Below are 19,392 nucleotides of genomic sequence, written 5' to 3' on the forward strand. Positions count from 1 at the left end.
CCCTCGTGCCCGCCCCCTCGCGTTACGACGCGGCAACCGGGCCGCTTTACGGCAGCGCGCGGCAACCGAGAGGCGGCGGCGGGCGATGAGGCGGAGGGTGAGACCCGGGGGGACACGGGGAGGGGGGACACGGTGCCCGTCAGGTGCCCTGCCCGGCGATCGCGCTGGCCGCAGCCGTCAGAGATCGGTGCCGGTCGCCCCCGGGCCCGGAGGCGTCAACGTGAGTTAGAGGGGAAAAAGGTTCGAATGGGTAAAAATGGAGGGGTGTTACCGGCACGGGGCGGGGCGTACACGGGCTGCCCGGTGCTGGTGGGGGGGTCCCCAGCAGGGCCCTGACCCCACGCCCGGCCCGGGGGAACCCTCCGCTCGCCGCGTAATTCCCGTTTATTCCCATCGAAGCGGTGGGATAACTGAGCGCTTCCCGGGGGCTGCTGGTGCGCTCTGATCTCGGGACTGAGCGCCGGGAGACGATCAGGGTCAGGCTCGGGATCAGGGTCAGGCTCAGGGTTGTGCTCGGGGTCACGCTCGGGGTCAGGCTCAGGGTCAGGCACGTCGCTCCTCCTCTCACGGGGTGTGTGACACCCCAGATCCCTCCCTCTGACCGAATTCCCTCTCCTGACCAAATTCCTGTGACATCCAGGTCTTTCAGGCAAACAGTATTCCCCCTGCTCCCTGGACTGACCCCTTCTCTGGAGGTGAGTGCATTGGTGGCTGGTTTGACATGGGCTGGGTGAGCTGAGCTCTTTCCACCGGTACCTCCGGGACATTCCCGGTGCCATTGATCATCCTCAGCCGTTCCTTTCCTTGGGTCTGTTCCTGGTAAACTCCAGGCTTTGGCCAACCCCGTCCTGTCGTTGCTGTGGCTCTTGGTTTCTTGCTCCAGGAGATTCTGTGACACCAAGAGAGGTTGTGAGTTTGGTTCTCCGAGCAGCTGCATGTCTCTCATTTGGGGAATTTGTCTGGAATGGAGAGGTTTGGGCATTGTGTGTACATAATTGGGAATGTCTTCCTCTGATTTCGGCATTCAGGACCTGTTGAACCCCCAGAGACTCTGTCCTGGTACTGTACAGGAATTATAACCCACAGCTACAGAGATTGATTATATTTAACAAAAAAAGAGACAACTGTGCTTCTTGTCTGGTTTAGTTATTTAATTTTCCTTGAGTTTGTTCTCTGGCTCTGTCAGGAGTCACAAAAATCCAGAGGCTCAGGTGTCACCCAGCCCAGCTCCCACTGGAAATAGAAATAGATGTTCCTTCTCTAATCTCACTCCCATTAACAACAACTCTCAAGACATGGTGTCTAAAACCTGTATTTCCAGGAAAAGGGAATGGTGTGGTGGTTAAATCGTGTGGCCTTTTACTCCTGATCTTTGTCCCTCCCGTTCCCTGGTAAAGTCTGGATTTTTTTATCTTCCAGGTGATTTTTGGTATTTACCTCCATATTCTTTAAATTGGGAACAGGACTCTGGTGATGTGTCACCTTAAACTATTCCCTCTGCAAGTTCTTAGCACCTTTAATTTACTAAAATAGACTTTAGGAATCTGACTCATCCTGAATTTATGCTCTCTTTGCTCCACCACTGCCTATTTACGCTCAGTTACTGGGGAGTCTCATTCCCTGGCCCTCAAGTGCCTTCAGCAATTACCTGCAGAGGGTTGTTGTATTTAATGGTGTGAAAATAACAGGTTTGGGGTGGGTTTTTGTCAAGTATTGGAAAACACAGGCTTGGCTTTGCCTCCTGGACCCAGAGGAGCCCCATCAGTTCTCAGATCGAACTCACACCAGCGATGGCAGCTTATTTGTGAAATTACGACTTCCATGAGGGAAACTTGACTTCTTGCCCTACTGAGGCAAGACAGCACCATTTTCAAATCTATAAATGAAATTATGGCATTTGTGTTGAAATGCCCCTTTCTCTCACCCCGATGTTCTCATCTCAGCACTGGAAATGGGGCAGCTGAAATCCCTCGGAGGAGCTGAGGATTCCAGAGAGTTTGCACAAATCCCAGCTACTAATGTGCAAATTATACAAACCAGCAAGACTCTTGTTGGCACCTACAGCAAAGGTTCCTGGCCTGTGTATTTATCCCTGTTTTTACAAAAACTCCTGAACAGAGTGTGCCTGGGCCTTCAGGAAGCAAGTCCTGGCTGTGGCTGAGCAGAGCTGCTCCCAGTCCACGATGGGATTTCAACCCCCCCTCGGCATCAGAGAGGCTCGGCTCCACATCCTGGCTTCTCTGCAGCTCCATCTTTAGCTTTAATGGGAGGTTCTCCCAAACAAAGCCACCTCTCCATGGCTTTTGACAGCCCCACCAGCTGTTGTTCCAGCCACTCACCTGCCCCGGCTCTGACGGGCGTCGGAGCCTCCCGAGGGTTTTCCTTGGAGCTGCATGTGGTGAGTCATCCTGAAGAACCCACAGGCAGTTTCACAAATACCAGATGGCAATAAAATTAAAAGTAGTAGCTCGTGGCAATTAAGCACTTGCTAGAACCATTCTCCTTCCTGACTGGAGGAACCTGCCAAATCTCTTGACAGGAAAAAAAAACAAAACACCCAACGATGTTTCTGCAGAGTGGAAAATGAACAGAACACGGGACTCACACTTCCCTCACCCCTAATCCTGTTTGGACTGAGTGGAAAGCTATCTGCTGGACTTCTACATTTCCAGGAAAAGATGAAGCAGAAAGAACGCGTTGTAAAGGAGAATTCGGGGCATTTTATGGGCACATGTAAAAGTATTTCAGCCTTGCCCCTGTTAAACCCCCAAACTGGATGTTTGGAGGATGTCCAGCTCTAAAGCAGACCATGTTGAGGGATGCTACAAAGTTACTGGGATTTCATTCTGATTTTCTGTTTTTATAGTGCAAGGATTTGCACCACGAACTTGGAAACAGTTGGAGCTCGTTAGGTCGGAAGCGTGTCCAAATACCATTGTGTTGGCTCAGCATAAACAAGGGCTGCTCCCTTCCTCTGGTGACTCCTGCTGCTCGGCATCTCCGGGATCCACCGGTACACACACACACACACACACACACACACTCTCTCTCACGGGCTGTGTCATGCCCCAAACACTCACCTCGGCCCTTCCTTCCGCCGTGTTCCACAGGCCTCATGTCTCATCCATTCTGTTCCTTACTCGTCACATGCCCTGGGACCTGGCCAAGAGTTCTGAGAGATGAATCCCTAATTTATGCATCCCAGGCCAGGAGAGGTTATTTTTCGTGATTCTGATCTAATTCTTCCTAACACGTAAACAACAAAACACTCCATTTTTTTAATTTCCGTCTGTCACGATGGAAAATTAGTGACTTATTTCTAGTGAATCACATTAAAGTGACCTTATCGTTTTGAGCTTTCACATGGGGCTTTCAGAAATCTGAAGATGTTTTCATGCTGCCTTTGGCGCAGCTGAGGGAAGGGTGAGGCCCAATCAGTTCCACGTCACCGCTGTCCCCAGATGTGGCATTACCAGCCCCATCCTGGCCAGGAGAGCAGTGAGGGGCTGAGGGTGCATTGCCACAGCTGAGGAGCCTGGGAGGGCTGGGGGATGTCAGAGCATAAGGAGAACCAGGGTGGACAGAGGGGGGTTAAGGCAAGTTTCTCTTTGGAAGATCTCCTCCTAAATCCTAATCTGAGTAGGCAGAGTTGTCCTAAAGATTCCCACGGTCAGGAACTGGTTGGTTTGTGATCTTGTTTTGCTTTGTTACTCCTTACTCATGGCTGTGCCTCCCGTGCTGGTGGCCCAGCAGGTTCTCCTGGAAGAGGTCGTGCGTCTGGCAGAGAGCTGGGGCACTCTATGCTCGGTGAGAGGGGCCGTATGTCAGACAGCCCCAAAAAGGCTTTATTTAGGGAATACCAGTCATGTAAAGAATTCCCGTGACTGTCACTGTCCAGGTGAAACACCCGAACACACAAACACCATCTGACTTCTCCTGGCTCAGGTCTGTTTTCTGTGCAGAGGTGTGTGTGTGTTCCCAAGCAGGAACTGCTGTGAAATTCCTTTGCTTTGAGGTTCAGTGAAAGGCTGATCTAACCTAGAGCTCAGAAGAGCCTGGCTCAGCCTGACACTCCCCTGTCTGCTGATGATCCTTCAAATATCTGTCTGGGAATCCCGGGCTCTGGCTCGCTGCTGCTGAGAAGGCACTCAAGCTTTCTTGAGCTGTATTGTGTCCCAGGTGTGACCCAGTTCCTAAACTCCTCTTGCCCTTCTCTGTTCCAGCTCTGGCGGGTCCCCGGAGTGCCGCAGGATGGATCCCGTGGTGCTCAGCTACATGGACAGCCTGCTGAGGCAGTCGGACGTGGCCCTGCTGGAGCCTCCAAACTGGCTCAACGACCACATCATCGGCTTTGCCTTCGAGTACTTCGCCAACGAGCAGTTCCAGGAGTTCAGCCACCGCGTGTGTTTCATCGGCCCCGAGGTCGCCCAGTTCATCAAGTGTGCCCTCAGCCAGGAAGAAATAGCCGTGTTCCTCCAGCCGCTGGACCTTCTCCACAAGGAGCTGGTGTTCCTGCCCATCAATGACAACTCCAGCCAGGCCGCTGGGGGCACCCACTGGAGCTTACTGGTGTATTTCAGGGACAAGAAGTGCTTCGCCCACTACGATTCCCACAGTAAGTGCAACTCTGCCCATGCCAGGCAGGTGGCAGGGAAGCTGGAGGCCTTTTTGGGCAAAAGAGGGGGCAAAGCCACCTTTGTGGAGGAGAAAGCGCCGGCGCAGCAGAACAGCTACGACTGCGGGATGTACGTGATCTGCAACGCCGAGGCCCTGTGCCACGGGTACTGCCAGGGCCGGCCCGAGCCGGGGCTGCAGCTCCTCACCCCCTCCTACATCACGCAGAAGAGATCCGAGTGGAAAGCTCTCATCACAAAACTGGCACAGAAGTGATGGGGGTGCACCCCCAGCCCCCCCAAAAACTGCCTGCCCTGTCCTCGAGGCAGCAACCCCAGTGCCTGAGGGAGATGCCCATGCGCAGGATTGTCCCAAAGAAGAAGAATGTAACCCCTCCAGCATGGCTACACCCCCCAAACACCCCGTTCCCTGTGGGAAAAGCCTTAGTCCCCTCTGGAAATCACCGGCCTTTCTAACGACAAAAGTCACTTTGCTTTCAAAGAAACCCTCTCGATGATGAATTTTTACACTAATTGCTGTGGCAAAACAGGTTGCTGGACAGACTTCACCTGTGCCCAGCAGGCAGCACACCCTCGTTAGGTGGCTTTAATTGGCTCCAGGCATTGTCCTTCCAAGCCAGGTTTAGCAAATGCCCTTTAAACCCAAGCCCCCAAGTGCTTTATCATGGCTATTTCTAGTCTGTGCCTCCCACTAGTGGTGTTGGAGCAGTCTGGGATTTAGCAGCCAGGATTTTGTGCCCCTGAAAACCTGACACTGAGATGTCAAAAGATGAGACTCCAAAGGAAATGCTAGGATTAATTAAAGAACAGGGCAAAACCAAAGTCAGTTTTCTTCAGCCTGGTGCTCCCAGGCTGCCCAGCAATTGCATTTTTTTTTGTCCCCCACCCCTGCTTGCTCTTATTGCAAATTAAAACCCGACTCTGAATGGCTGGAAGATTAACAGGAAGCTGAGAAACCCAATCTTAGGAAAGGAAACTTAATTGAGATGAAAAGCAACACTCACTCTTTGAAGCTTGGGGTTTTTCATTAGGATTTTAGGTCGTCTCCATCCAGGGAGGGTTTGTCAGTGCTCCCCAACCCTCGTTAGTGTTGCTGCTGCCTCTAAGACAAAACCAGTTCTATTACTTGAGATAAAAACCCCCACATCAGGGAGAACAAAAGGACAGAGTTTGAGCTTTCTCAAGGTATAAAAGCCAAAGATAACTGTGGGCTCCTTGAAGTCCTTAATGCACTTCAAACCGAAACACTTCCCCTCCCGTGCTGGGTGACGGGATCTTGGAGTGGATCCTCTCGTTAAAGCCAAGCTTAGCAGGGGGGAAAATAAAAATTGAACTGAGATGTCATTGCAGGATAAGGAATAATCTCTTAGTTAGTAAGAAGCAAAGAGCAGGTTGCTCAGGTGGTGTCTGGCAGAGCAACCACACCCCAGTGCGCCGACCTGATCAGGGAGATCCGGGTTAAATATAACCCTTGGAAAAGGAAAGGGGGAAGGATTGTTTTTAACCCGGAGCTCCTCACCAGCCCAGCCCCACTGGTGTGTGCAGCAGCACAGCACCGAGGGGATGAAGGGCTTAACCTTCCCTTGCTGCCAAGAGAAAAACAAGAAACCAGCCCAGGCTCCCTCAAAACACCCAAACAGACCCTCACAGGCAGCAGTGAGGCCAGACAAGGGTCGGGATCATTCCCCTCCCTCCTACACTGCCCTGACAGGAGAGCAGCCGGTGGTCCAGGGCATCCCTCCAGCACCAGCCCTCCCTGGAAAACCTGCTCAGCTGGAGCTCAAATGGGATCGAGCCGCTGGCCGAAGGGGATTCACCTTGGACTCCGAGGGGCTGTGCTGGAGCCACGTCACTGCCACTCCCAAATCCAGAATAAAACTCAGACCAAACCGTGCGTTTGCCAGAGTCATCCCATCCTCTGTGCAGGTCCCTGCTAATGCCATGGCTCCTGCTGCCCCATGGAGTGTCACAGCACAGGGGCTGTGACTCGGGGTCTGGCAGCGGCTTCTCAGCCAGTTGAATCTCCCAGTCCCATTTTTAGGGGTTGGTTTGGGCTGGGGAGGAGCACAGGACAAGGGGAGGGAGGAAGGCAGGATGGTGGGGGTGACTGGGGAGATCTGGGAGGGGATTTGAGGGCGGGGGGGGGGTGTCCAGCACCACCCTGTGCTCCTCAGCCTTGTTCCCAAGCCAGCAAGGTGAGTGCCCAGGGACATTCCCTGCATCTGAGGCTTTTATGTGCCTTTTCTTTACACAAAGAAAACAAAGAGGCTCAAGCAGGGCATCACTGGGAGAGGTGACACACACCAATCGGGTGGCAGAGACCACCTGGGAAACAAAACTGGAGCCTTGCCACCAGTGACCAGCAGCAGAGACCCCCCACACCACACCAGGAGCTCATCCTGGTACTCCTCCAAGCCTCCTCCATGTCACTGCACCCATGGGTTAGAGCTCTTTGTCACCACTGTCACATTCCTGGCTCGAGGACAAGGGACCCCACACACCAGGCTGGAACACCGGACCAAAACCCACCCAGTCCTCAACCTCTAAGCCTCTGCTTTGGGGTCAAGAGCCCTACTTTGAGGATGAACCCATTGAGCACCAATCCCAAACCCATCTGGGCTGCGGCACCAGGAAAACCAGCTGGGTGAGTCCCTGGCAGGGGCGGGACGGTGCCTTTTACCCACCAGGTCACCCACAGAAACAAGGACTCCGACAGCCCCATAAATCCAGAGCTTTGAAGAAACCAGATCACCCCCCCTCAGCACCCCAGTGTGCTAAATCCTCCAAAAATGAGTGATACCACCCCAATCCTTGCTTAGCCAACACCACTGTGGCTTTCAAGTTGGGCCATTTTCATGCATTTCCCCCATTTACCTGCATGGGCTGGGCTGGGAGAGGGGTTGTGGATGCTCAAGGAGGAAGAGGAGGAAGGCTCATCCTGTCCACCCTACGGATGAGGTTGCAGCCCAGCTCCCTCCCCAGGCAGACGCTGTCCCCAAGGTGGCCCTGCCACTGGCTCGTGTCCCATCCCGCAGTCTCTGCTGCCACCTAGTGTAATAACAATCCCTGTCCCCTGTGCCGGGAGCATCCCCAGCCCTGAGAGGACCACTCGAGGATAGGGCTGTCCCCACGTCACCCATGTCCCGAAGGGGCTCTGGGACAGCACAGATGTTGGGATACCTCGTTTTAGGGCTCACAGCCCATCCCCACTGTGAGGACACTGCTGGCAGAGAGCCACGTGCTAGAAAATCCTGGGTTTATTTTCATTTTCATTTCATTTAAAAGCCGTTCGGAGCCCAGAGCGAGCAGCAAACTCTCCCCCAGGGCACAGGGATTTGGCCCCATCAGCACTTGTAGTTCCCAAAAAACAGTAAAGAAAACCCAAAGGAATCACACAGGTATCACCTGCCGCCCCAGTGTGCTCCCAGGGGGAGGCTGTGGGACAAATCCTGAGGGACAAATCCTGCAGCACTCAGCTCCACGTGGTGACAAGGTTAACACGAACCAGGGCCCAGATCCGGGTCGTTCACCGGTGCCAGCCACGGGCTCCTTTCCAGACATCTTAACGAGGCGAGCGGGACTAACGAAGCCTTGGTCTGGCCCCAGTGTCAGGGGTGGTCACCCAGTCTGGGGGACCCTAAAGTGCTTTGCAGGGGACACACAACCCCCTCCCATGCTGAGATGGCCCAGTGCTCCACGAAAGAAAGGCTGGGGGGCCCTGGATTGGACCCTCACCCTTGGGTGTGGGATAGATGATGCCCCACAGGGCTGGCGGCCCCTTTCTCCCATCCCCACAGATCCCTGTATCTGGGGCCATTTGGGCACATTCCCAGGGGTACTGAGACAGGGACAAAGAGGTGGGTTCACCCAGGGCAGCAACAGCAACTCATCCACATTTTTGGGGGTTCCTGGGGAGCCTAAGGTCGTCTTTCAACTAGAAAAAACCCAAGCCTGGAATAAAAACTGGCGTCCATTTTAGCAGCAAGTCCTAAGGGGAGGTCCAAGCGCTCAGCAGCCCCGAGCCATCGTTCAGTGCTACGGCACAGCAGCGTCCCAGGGAGAAAACGGGTTTCCAGTGGGATGGGGAGTTGGCACGGTGGCCAGGAGCTGGCTGGGAAGTCCTGCCAGGAGCAAGTTCCCATAAGAAAAGAGAAAATACTTGGTCCCATTTTACCGGCCGAGGGAAAGCCGGGCCACGTGTAACAGTCACGGCTGGGAGGTCTCAGCACCGGGATCCACAGGCAGGGTGTCACCGTTGGAGTCCGTCCTCAGCCAGCGCCAGGGTAACAGTCACCTGCCAGCAGGGAGTGGGGTGAGATGGGGCAGTGACTGCAGAGGCTCCATAACCCATCCCGGTGCTTCCCCCATGTCCCTAACCCAAGGAGATCCCACCCTGTCCATCCCTTGCTGATGCCCTTGGTCTCATTAGCCCCAGAGCACAGCCCAGCTCCAATGAGATATCCTGATGCTCCTAGGACTGGAGAGCCCTAAACCCATGAGGAAACTTCTTCCCAAGGTTCAAAGTCTCAGAGACAGCAGAGCTTCCCACAGTCGCTCAGACCAGCAGTTGACATGGGGATGGCACTGTGGGGTCTGTCAGGCATGGGATAACGGACGAAGCATCCCAGGGACCTGTCGTGGAGCTCAGCCACTGCTCATTGCACCACATCCCTTGTGTCCTCCGTACAGCATGACCCACCCGCCCCAAAGTGTCCCCAGGGATCCCTCACCTCCTGTGCCCACGGGAGAGGTAGTCCCGGTTCAGGGAGCAGAGCTGCTGCTCCAGACGGAAGATGCGGAACGCCAGGTACGAGGAGGACACGACCAGGAGGCAGATGCTGGGAGCAGAGGAACAAGCCAAGCGCTCAGCTGAGACCGACATTCCCGGTGTACCCCCGGCCCCCCCGCGCCACCCTCGGCACTTACAGCACAATGAAGATCTTCAGGAGCTGGTAGTCGGAAGGTCTCAGCTCCGCCACACAGCTCTGCTCCACCTCCAGCTCCTCCTCGGTGTTTATTGCACTTTCTGAAAGGCAAACCCACAGTCAGCAGCACAGCAACGCTCGGCAGACGCTCCTGCTCTCCAGCAACCAGGAAACATCAAACATTTCTCCCTCATGGGCTCAGACCCCACAGCCAGGAGACCCCATCCCATCCCCAGGACCCCATCACTGAATCCCAGCCTCAGCCCTGCTCCTCTGCAAGGCAGAATTCCCCTCCAGAAGGGCGGAGGATGGATGAACACATATTTATAGAGGTTTACACCCAGCACCACGTATAGAACAGGGCACAAACCCGTGTGCCCAGGTCAGATGCTGCCCTCACCTGAAACCAGGGGCTCCTCGGAGGTGAAGGAGCTCTCCTTGGCACTCAGGCTGCTGACAGAGGTCCGGTGGATGCACTGGTAGTTGGCATCTGGCAGTGACAGTGACAGTGAGGTGGGTGACACCTTCCTCCACTTGCCCTCGGGGACAATCACCTCCTGTGGGAACAGCCCCGCTGAGCCATGCACTGCCAGAGGGTTCTCCCATGGCACTGCCAAGGATTCAGACTCAAACTTTATGGCAACTCCAGTGAGCACCAGCACATCCAAACCATCGTCCTAAGTGGGAGCTGGTTCTCTGTGATGGCTCCATGGGGATGCGGGTTCCTATTGCCATAGAGGGACCTGCCCATGCACCCCACACCTGCCCCAAATACCAACTGCAGCCTCCTCCACCCTTGAAACTCAGGGCGGTCACCCAGCATTCTCCATTTCTCCACCTGGCATTGCCCCAGAAGGGCAGAACATGCCCCAAAAAAGCACCAAATCATGTGCAGAGGCAGCCAGCACAAAGAGGGGGTCCCACACCAAAGAGTCCCCAGTGCTGGAGCTGCTGAAACACCAGGTCATGCTGCAAGCCTGGATCACTCCCAATTCAGCCCTTGAAATGAATCTTTAACCCCTGGGATGCCACCAGACCAACAAAACATTGGGGTCATCCCACCTGTCACCTCCTGCACCGAGCTCAGGGCCACCAGACCTGAGTTCACCCTGCTCCAAAGGTGCAGGATGCAGCCACTGTGCTCACTGGATCACACCATGGTTTGGCTACAAGCCATCCCACAGGTTTCTGGATAACTCAACCACATTCCCAGCCTGTCATCCACGTTCATGGCCATGAACAGCATTGGCTGGCGGGAGCAGAGCTGCAGCATCTTCCACATCACTCTGAAGTTTTTCTGTCTATAAAGGGACCCCTGAGACCGACAGGCCAAGTCATCAGCTGTGCTCAGCCAGGTCCTCTTGACCCGTCTGTTCCTGCCAAGTGTGGGGATGAGGATCCCAGAGGATGAGCTCCAAAGGTGACAGGCACATCCTGGTGTGGCCTTTGATGGCACCGAGGGGGGAGAACCAACTCTGACCGTGTGAGCGGCCATTCAAACCGAGGGGGCCTGGAGGTACTTCCCACCCACATAACAAGTTCAGGAAGGTCTTTCCCTCTCCCAGAGCTGCCCTCACCCTCACCAGTGACACGGCGTCCGGCTCCTCCGACAGCTCCTTCAGACTCAAACTCTTCTTACTCGAAACCTGGAAGGGAGAGACAAATGGGTGTTATGGTGCTGCCTCCCCCTGCTTCAACCTGAGCCACAAAATGGAATTTTGGCTTTTCTGTTGAGTCTGTGAAGAGCAGCTGCTTAAAACTTGCGATCACAGGGATTTTGGGGTTGAAAAAGAGCACCTAGCAGAGGACAGGGCATTGCTGCTTCCCATCACTGAACACCCAGCAGGGCCGTGGTTGAGCTGGGGGTTCCTGCACTGGCCTCAGTTCACAGCACAGGGAATAAACCATCAGGGGAAAAAAAAAGGGAATATCTGGGCAGAGCCCAGCACATTCCAAAAAATAAATCCCCCAGTTTGGCAACAGGGCTGAGTCACCCAAATCACTGCCCCGGCATAGCTGGCAGACACCCTCCTGGGCGGGGCAGGGCTCTGGCACCGCTTCCCACGTGTTTCAAAGGCAGGGAGAAGAGGTCCCCACAGTCCCCCTCTCCAGCTCGAGGGCTGATGGGTGCCTTTTCCCCCTTGATTTAAATTTTTTTTACTTTGTACCATTTTTCCTCCCCTTAAAACTTTAGATCTGGGCAAAAGGCAGCGATGTGCGGAGTGGCAGAACAAGTATTACTACCAGATTATAAATAATTCATACACACACCCTGGGAGAGAGCAGAAACTCCGGGCTCTGCCTCATCCGTGACCCAGAAAAGGCCCACGGGAACAGGATGTGCCCAGGGCACGGATCCTGCCCCTCTTCCCATCCCTTGATGCGGAGCGAGGACACTTGGAACTGGGAGGGCTCTGGGAGCATTCCAAAGCCTTGGAGATGGGTGGTGAAGAGCTCTGCTCAGCCCAAGGGGGAGCACAGAGCCCTGGGGCCGTGCACGTGTGGAACGGCCGCTGGATGTGGAACGGGGAGTACCTGCAGGTGTGTGCAGACTCTCCTCAGCACGTCGTACACGCTGTCACGGGAGATAAGGGACACGAAGATGTACTGCAAGAGAAAGAGAGAAGCTGTTGGGAGAGATTCCCCCCATCCCGAGTCCGGTTCTCCACAGGCAGGGACAGGCAGAGACGTCCTGCCCTTGAATCTCCCCTTTTTCGGGAGCTGTGTTTCCCCGCAGGTGTTTCCCTGCGGAGCTTCCCTGCTGTTATTTTTGCAGCCTGCTAAAACCTGGACCAGATTTTTTTGGGGCCAGTTTCACTCAGCTGCTCTTCCTACCGGCCTTCCCATGCTCAGCCCAGAGGGACATGGCAGGAAACGGGGATGTGACCTATGGAAAACATCCCCATGGATGGGGGGAACACAGGGCCAGACTCTGCCCAATGCAGAACCCAGATGATGTGCAGGGCAGCCACACACGGCTTTGAATGCCCTGTGCCACCCCCTACCAGAATCCATCGGGAATAATCCCCTCCCAAAATCCTGCAAGAAGAACCCCCTCCCTGGCAGGGGATGGGTGACGCACAGGGCTGGCAGCAACACCCAGGCAGGCAAGGACTCAGACCCACTACGTCAGCTCACTGCAGCCAACAACATCCAACGGGATTTAAAAGCTGGAAATTCAGCCCTGTATCCAAATTTTCCACCGGCTTCGGCTAAATGCCAGTCCAAGCCCTTTCACTGCTTGTGTTTAAGGAGTTTAAAGGTTTTACGTGAGCCTGGCAGGGATTTGTCAGGCTCCACCGAGTTTCACTTGGGCTTTGCTTCGTCCAGAAACAAAGTGGAATTCAGGAACAAAAGCAAAGCAAAGTGAAATTCAGGAACAAGAGGGTGTTTGCCCTGGCTGGCAGCCAGCACGGAGAGCAGCGCTCGCTTCCTAACCGGGGATGGGAATCTCTTCCTTCTCTGCTCCCAAATCACACCCAGCCCGGAGCAGGGCATCATCCAGTGCTGGCAGTGTTGGTGTTACCTTCCTGCTGGCAGTGGTGGTGATGGCCAAGCCGTTGGGCAGCAGCCGAGCTGTCTTGTGCTTCTTTATCAGCTGCACGGAGACCACCGGAATCACAACCTGCAGGGCAAGAGGACACGGGATGGGCACGGCACAAGCATCACCCAGTCTCCCTAAGACCCACCACGAGAGTCCCCCCTGCAAGCCCTGGGAGGGTGAAAAGTAAGGCAGGATGTAATTTTTGGCAGGATAACTTCGCTAAAACCCTGAGCCTCCATCACGTATTTGTTTAAAGCATTGGGTATAAATAATTCAGTCCTCCAGCCCAGTTTTAAAGGAAGTTGTCTCCCCCAAGATCCCCGTCAGCCACAAGACTAATGGGGAAACATCAGATGGTAAATCAAGAAGAAAAGCCAAGAGACATTCAAATCTCTCCCCCCTGAAACCTTTGATCTTCCTTCAAATGCCGCTGCGGCTGGTGGGAGGTTTTGCATCAGGGAATTCTAAACCAAACCAATATTTGGTTTCCCCAGGCCGACACTGCAGGTGATCAGAGGGGGGGCACGGCCACACTCCCCTTCCCATTAGAGGCTTCTGACAGGGATTTTGGTGGTATTTGGGTGCAGGAGGGGATAAGATGTGGCTATGAGCCCCATGGGACGGGGTGAGTTGGTCCCCACGTTACCTTGATGTCCTTCCCGAAAAGGTTTGCATAGAAGCAGAGCCAGTTGGGGGAGATGTAAAGCCTTCCCTGGATGAGGATGTCTCTCTGGAGTGCACAGGAGCAAACTGCAGGGCAGAGAGAGGGCCATGGCAGAGCATGTGCCAGATCCTGCCGCTTCCACCCCTGCCTCTCACCCTGCCACCTACCTTTCAGCACACTCTCCTCCGTCGGGATGTCCTTGAACAGCTTGTGGTACTGGGAGTTGTACTTGCTAGCGGCCTGAAAACAGAGCAGAGCAAAGTTATCCGGTGACCTTGCTGATAAGGAGACCCAAAAATCAACCTCCTGCACAAGAACCTCCCCCTGCCTGTACCCGGGACCGGCGCAGGGGGGTCCCACCCGGCTGGGGACAGGGGGCCCAGTGGGTTAGAGGAAGGTCAGATGACCCAGCCCCTGGCAAATGCTGTGCCATCCTCCCAGATAAACATTTCCCGGAATATCTAAGGAGGCTGCTGAGCCTCAGCGAGGAGCTGCTCTGCTGCCGGGCTCATCCGCAGGCAGTTTATTTTGCCCAGCGGTTTCTCTCCTCCTCCTCTCCCCTTATCCGGGACACGGTGACAACACTTGCTTTGCGCCCATCGCGACGCGCCATCCAGCTATTTATATTCCCGGCACCGCTTCAAAGCCTGCCGGCACCGCGGCGGGAGGCTCGGCACGGCGGCCCTCAGACACTTCTGTGGGGAAGGCAAAGCTCCAAAGCACTTCAACGCTTCCCATAAATCCGCTCGACCAGTCCCGTGCGGCAGATTTGTGCCCCCTGCCCTCAGGGTGCTCCCCAGGGACCCGGCGAATTCCAAGGGACGAGCTGCTTTGCCAGGATGCGGGGAAGTCTGGCACAGCAAGGCTGGTTTGTGGGCAGCAGCGCAGGCAGAGCCCTCCTGCCCGTGGGACAAGGTCACCTTCGCTCCGTGCACCCTGTCACCGGATGAGCCGGGCCCTAAGAGGATCAAGGCTCAGCATCACCTGGAGTTGGCTCAGACACCTCCCGGAGAGACGCCGGCATGGTGGGGGTGCTGGTGGGAGCGTTTCAGGGGGACACGAGGGGTATCACCTCCAACTACCACCAAGAAACACCCCCTGGCCCCAGCACAGACCCACTGCTGACCCTGTCACTCTCCCAGGTGCCTCTGGATAACCAGAAAAATATTTTTCCCCTCCATTTTCTTCATGGGGAAAGGCAAAACACTGTTTCCCATTATTCCTTCCTCTTCCCGAGCATCTCTTGTCTGTAGATGGACCAAAAAAACTCTGCTTTGGGTAAGATTTGAACAACCAAAAAGGTTTGAACGGACGGAAATTGAGCTGCTCCCAGTCAAGGTTTCCACTTTTTCCTTTGCTCTGGATGGAAAATCATGAAGTGTTTGCAAGGCAGAGCACAGGCCACACAAAACCATCACCAGCTGCCCTGAAATTGCAGGCAGGAGCCTCTGTCCCACACGAGCAGCTGTCTCCGGCTCCTTGAGCTGAGACCCTGGGCAGGCTCCTCCAGGGACAACAGGCAGGCTCCTCCAGGGACAACAAACCAGCCCAGTCGCTCCCAAAGCCAAAGACTCACCACTTCCCGGTGGCATTTCTTGATGTCCTCATCCTTGAGGGCTTCGTTCAGGCGGAGGCTGGAAGGAAAAATAATAATCATCAGATAAGGAAGAGCCCCAGGTCTCTTGCCTGCTCCCTAAACACGTGTGGGGCAAGATGAGACAAGGAATCATGTAAAGAGATCCCAGGAAGCCACATTTTGGGCGTCTCCGTGATGTGATGTGGCATTGGGTGTTGCTGAGGCTCAGTAACGGCTGCTGAGGGCTGATCTCTGATGGGAGACATGGAGGCACTGGGAAAGGGTTGACTGTCCCCAAAACAGCTCCAGGAAGGAGACAAGAGCTGCCCCAACAGTGTCCCCAAAACACATCCCAGCTCCAGGAAGGAGACCAGAGCTGCCCTGGCAGCAGTCTGGGACAGGTTGGGAGCTGGAAATGGGCAGCTTTGACTGGGTTATGGCTTCCTGAGGGAAAGCACACACAGGAATTTGGGAATGTGCTTGGGCAGGAGGATGGACTCGGCTTTGGCCGTGCATGGGCACATCCAGCCACATCCATCCCATGGGCAGATGAAGGGACAAACCACGGAGCGAGCAAAATCCTCCCAATAACCTCAGCCGTGGGAACAGCATTCCCTTCCCCATATCCCTTTCCCTTCCCTGCTTTTATACCCTCAGTATTTGAGAGGGAAAACAACGAAGGGTCCCCCTGTGCCCCCCCCCCACTGGTGGACTGGATTCAGGGGCTCAGAGGCAGTGGGGATGCCACGGCATGGGGGAAAGGGAAAACACTCAACCACAGCCCCTGGGATGCTGCTCCTCACCTGCCATCGAGGGAATCCAAACTCTTCTGCTTGTGGGACACCTCCAGCTTCTCACGGCCGTGCCTGGGCTCGGGGCTCTTCAGGGGAGCTGCCTTCTCATGCATCGGCGTGGCACTGCAAGGAGACGCTGTCAGCCCCCGAGGGAAAGGGCAAGAGGGGCTTGGGGCTCTAAAATCTATTCTCTTCAATCCCGGCCCGCACAGAGACGTCAGAATCTGCTGCTCAAGGACAGCAAGAATATTTCTGCAATTTCTCAAGTCACGTGGACACAAAAAAAAAAGGCACTTTTTTGCCAGGAACTCCCTAGTGCTCGCAAGCAAGCAGCCAAGGAGCTGCTGTTCCCTCAGATAAATCTGTCCAAAGCACAGCCTCTCCTCCTCAAGGGATGGAGGTTGAGCTGGGGACAATCACAGGTCTACGAAACTCCTCAGGGGGAGGGATTTCAGCCAGGGTCTGCTCCTCCTCGTCCCGAGGCAGAGCCCTTGCCAGGCACCAGCTCTCTCCTTTGAGTCGCTTCCCTCATGTTCCAGCAGGGTGTTTACCATCGGGAATGTTATCAGAGGTGATTATCGGCCGCGGCAGGTAAAGTAAACACGGGCCCAGCGCCGCGGGGAGGTTATCACCTGGCAGGCCACCGAGGTGACGCTTCACCGGAGATTGCTGAGGCACCGGGAGCCAAAGCGATCCCAGAGGACCAGCGGCACGGCTGAGCCAGCACAGCCACAGGCCTATGGAGAGGAAATGATTCCAGGGAAAGCGCTCAGCTCACCAGGCAGGGGGTGATGCCGGAGCAGGTGGGGCGCAGGCAGGGTGGCAGGATTAGTGCGGAGCTGGAGCATATCCCAGTGCCTGCGGGGATAATGCCATGGCACTGCGGCAGAGCCTGGGCAGAGAAGCCAACCCAAACTTCCTACACTCAGAGAGTGGCTCTTTCGCCACCTGTACGTCCCTAGACACACCCTGCTCCTGCTCCAAGGGGATCAGATGAAGGGAAACTCCTGGAAATAACCACCCCCAGGCTCGAGGAGAGCCAGGATGGGCGTGCTGAACCCCGACAGCCGTGCCCAAATGGGCTGAGAGTTGAAGCCACATGAGCCCCCACAGCCCGGGGCCCTGCCCAAAACACTGTCTGGATGTGATGAAGCCAGGCTGAATCCCGGCTGGAGGCATGGGGATGCTCCCACAACATGCAGCACATACATGGGGGTGCAGGAGAACCAAACACAGCTCCTGGTGCCATGTGGTTGGGAACAGGCTGGGAACCAGCTCCTGGATCCCCACAGCTGGTGCTGGCAAAGAGCCACCGGCACAGCCCCAGAGTCTGAGCACCGCTGGGACAGGATGAACATGCAGAGCTTGATTTAGGAGCTCAGGTCAAAGGATGTGTCTGGAAGGGAAGGGAGACCCTACTGACAAGAAGCACCAAAATACTATCCTTTGGCATAGCACTAAAAGGCGTTTCCCCTGCCTGATTCCTCGGACACTCTCTGCCAGGTGATGCCACGCTGCCCTGAAGCCAAAACTCGTATCATGGAGGCACCAAAGCCTTCACCCGCCCTGTTCGCGTGCTGGAAAAATGGGCTCTGCCTCAATCTGGAGCATCCCTCTCCAGAGCTCAGCCTGCTCTGGCTTCCCTCACGTCATCCCTTAAATCCCCAAGCTCTTGCACTGCTTAATCCGGGTGAGCCGATTTATCCCTAAGCGGGGCTGACACCGAGGGGCACCACACAGGGATCAGGGAGAGGCACCCCCTGCTCGAGCGAGGGCATCAGAACCCCCCCAACATCACCAAACACACATAAATCCCCTAAAATGAGAAAAACCAGAGGCTGGAGAGAACTTCGAAGTGCTGCATGGTCCCCTCCCAGTTTTCTCTCCCCCTCATGGCCACCACCAGGAACAATTCCTGGGTCAGACAGTCCCGGACACAGCACTGGCATTGGGATGCTCCAGGAAGGGTCTGGGCACTGTAAGGAGCATCCTCAGCCCCAGAGGGAACATCACAGCAGCTGCCTTGTTTCCCTTTTCCAGATCTCGCTCCATCCTGGCTCCCAGATGCATCAGGGACACAGGTCTGGAGTTCAGGAACACGGGATAAGATAAGGTTGGGCTCCAGGCACAGGTGACACAGAGGCTTCCCTTCCAAAAGCCACTTCCAGTGCTGGCACAGTGAGGAAAACACTTTCTAGCAGCTCACACTGTCACCCTCTTAAAGGAATTTGTTCAGCAAGAAGCTGCTTATGCAAGAAAATCACCATCCCAAGTGTCCCAAACTACAAGTGGCATAAAAACAGTCAGAGTGCAGAGCTCTTCACAGAAAGTAAAGCCGGTGGGTGCAGGAGTTCACGGGAAAGGGAAAACAATCCAGTGACCTGCTGTCTCCCTGCCCAGTACAGACACCCCCTCGCCCCCACACCGGCTCCCCGAAACCCGCAGGCGAATCCCGGTGCTTCTCCCTCCCTCGGGATCGCCGTGCCCCTGCCCTTACGCAGCGCTGGGATCCAGCCTGGAAAAGGTCCGGCGCGAGCCCCTCCGTCGGCGGGCGATTTTCGCTGGATCCCTTCCCCGGGGCCGGGGAAGTGCGCGGGAGGGGCCGGGGAGAGCCGGGCGGGGATCCCGCCTCCCAAAAATCCGCAGGAGGCTCAGAGGCGGAGGGAGGCCCCGGCGGGCGGGCGGCCGCGGCCCGAGCGAGCCCAGGCGGGATCCAGAGAGCTGCCCTTGGTCCCGACGTCCAAGGTCATTTCAGTCCCGCGTGTCGGAGCTGGAGCGGAGCCACCCCGGGATGCTGGGGGGGAACGGCCGGAGCCGAGCGGCGCTGGCAGGAGAGAGGGACGGAGAGAGCGGGAGGTCAGGGCCGGAGGGAGCCCCGCGGGTGCCCCCGCGCGTGCCGGGTGTTCCCGCCCCGGGGCCAGGGGGTCACGGCCGGGGCTGAGCCCAGACCCCGGTCCGGGGTCATCGCAGCGCCCAGGGCGCGGGGTCTCACTGGGAGCGGCTGCGAGCGCCCCGCGCCACGGGGGGGAACAAGGGGGAGCACGGAGGGACCTCGGGCGGAGGCGGCCCCGGCCCGGCGGGGTGTGCGAGGCACGGAGGGACCGTGGGGGCTCGGACACCGCCCGGGCCGCGCCTGGGGCACCCGCGGGGCCGGTCCCGCCCCCACTCGCGCTGGGCGCCCCCTCAGGCGGAGCCGGCGGGTCCCGGGCGGGAAGCGCCCGGCCCAGTCCGTCCCCTCAGGGAAGGTGGGGGGGT

The 19,392-nt window shown here is 56.2% G+C and overlaps 2 protein-coding genes across 5 annotated transcripts; one reads left to right on the forward strand and one right to left on the reverse strand.

Moving 5' to 3' along the window:
- The first annotated feature begins 16 nt into the window (after positions 1 to 16).
- SENP8 (SUMO/sentrin peptidase family member, NEDD8 specific) lies at positions 17 to 6,523 on the forward strand. 3 transcript variants are annotated; one of them, XM_017816978.1, is made up of 3 exons: positions 28 to 97; positions 641 to 695; positions 4,224 to 6,523. In XM_017816978.1, exon 3 carries the CDS (start codon positions 4,252 to 4,254, stop codon positions 4,888 to 4,890), a length of 639 nt encoding a protein of 212 aa, XP_017672467.1. In that variant the 5' UTR covers positions 28 to 97; positions 641 to 695; positions 4,224 to 4,251; the 3' UTR covers positions 4,891 to 6,523. The 3 variants fall into 3 exon arrangements, with proteins under 3 accessions (XP_017672468.1, XP_017672467.1, XP_017672469.1); XM_017816979.1 differs by lacking the exon at positions 641 to 695 and having other exon boundaries at positions 17 to 97; XM_017816980.1 differs by lacking the exons at positions 28 to 97; positions 641 to 695 and adding an exon at positions 112 to 220.
- Positions 6,524 to 7,873: 1,350 nt separating this feature from the next.
- On the reverse strand, positions 7,874 to 19,015 carry GRAMD2 (GRAM domain containing 2). 2 transcript variants are annotated; one of them, XM_017816976.1, is made up of 12 exons: positions 18,635 to 19,013; positions 16,147 to 16,260; positions 15,344 to 15,401; positions 13,935 to 14,007; positions 13,750 to 13,853; positions 13,086 to 13,184; positions 12,095 to 12,166; positions 11,143 to 11,205; positions 9,960 to 10,116; positions 9,561 to 9,660; positions 9,365 to 9,472; positions 7,874 to 8,928 (listed from the first exon to the last, which is right to left on the reverse strand). In XM_017816976.1, the coding sequence occupies exons 2-12, from the start codon at positions 16,248 to 16,250 to the stop codon at positions 8,925 to 8,927; spliced, it is 942 nt and encodes a 313-aa protein (XP_017672465.1). In that variant the 5' UTR covers positions 16,251 to 16,260; positions 18,635 to 19,013; the 3' UTR covers positions 7,874 to 8,924. The 2 variants fall into 2 exon arrangements, with proteins under 2 accessions (XP_017672465.1, XP_017672466.1); XM_017816977.1 differs by lacking the exon at positions 7,874 to 8,928 and having other exon boundaries at positions 9,361 to 9,472; positions 18,635 to 19,015.
- Positions 19,016 to 19,392: the final 377 nt, after the last annotated feature.

The sequence above is a fragment of the Lepidothrix coronata genome, unplaced genomic scaffold (genome assembly GCF_001604755.1).
Source record: "Lepidothrix coronata isolate B3197 unplaced genomic scaffold, Lepidothrix_coronata-1.0 Scaffold58, whole genome shotgun sequence".
In the NCBI taxonomy this organism is placed as follows: domain Eukaryota; kingdom Metazoa; phylum Chordata; class Aves; order Passeriformes; family Pipridae; genus Lepidothrix; species Lepidothrix coronata.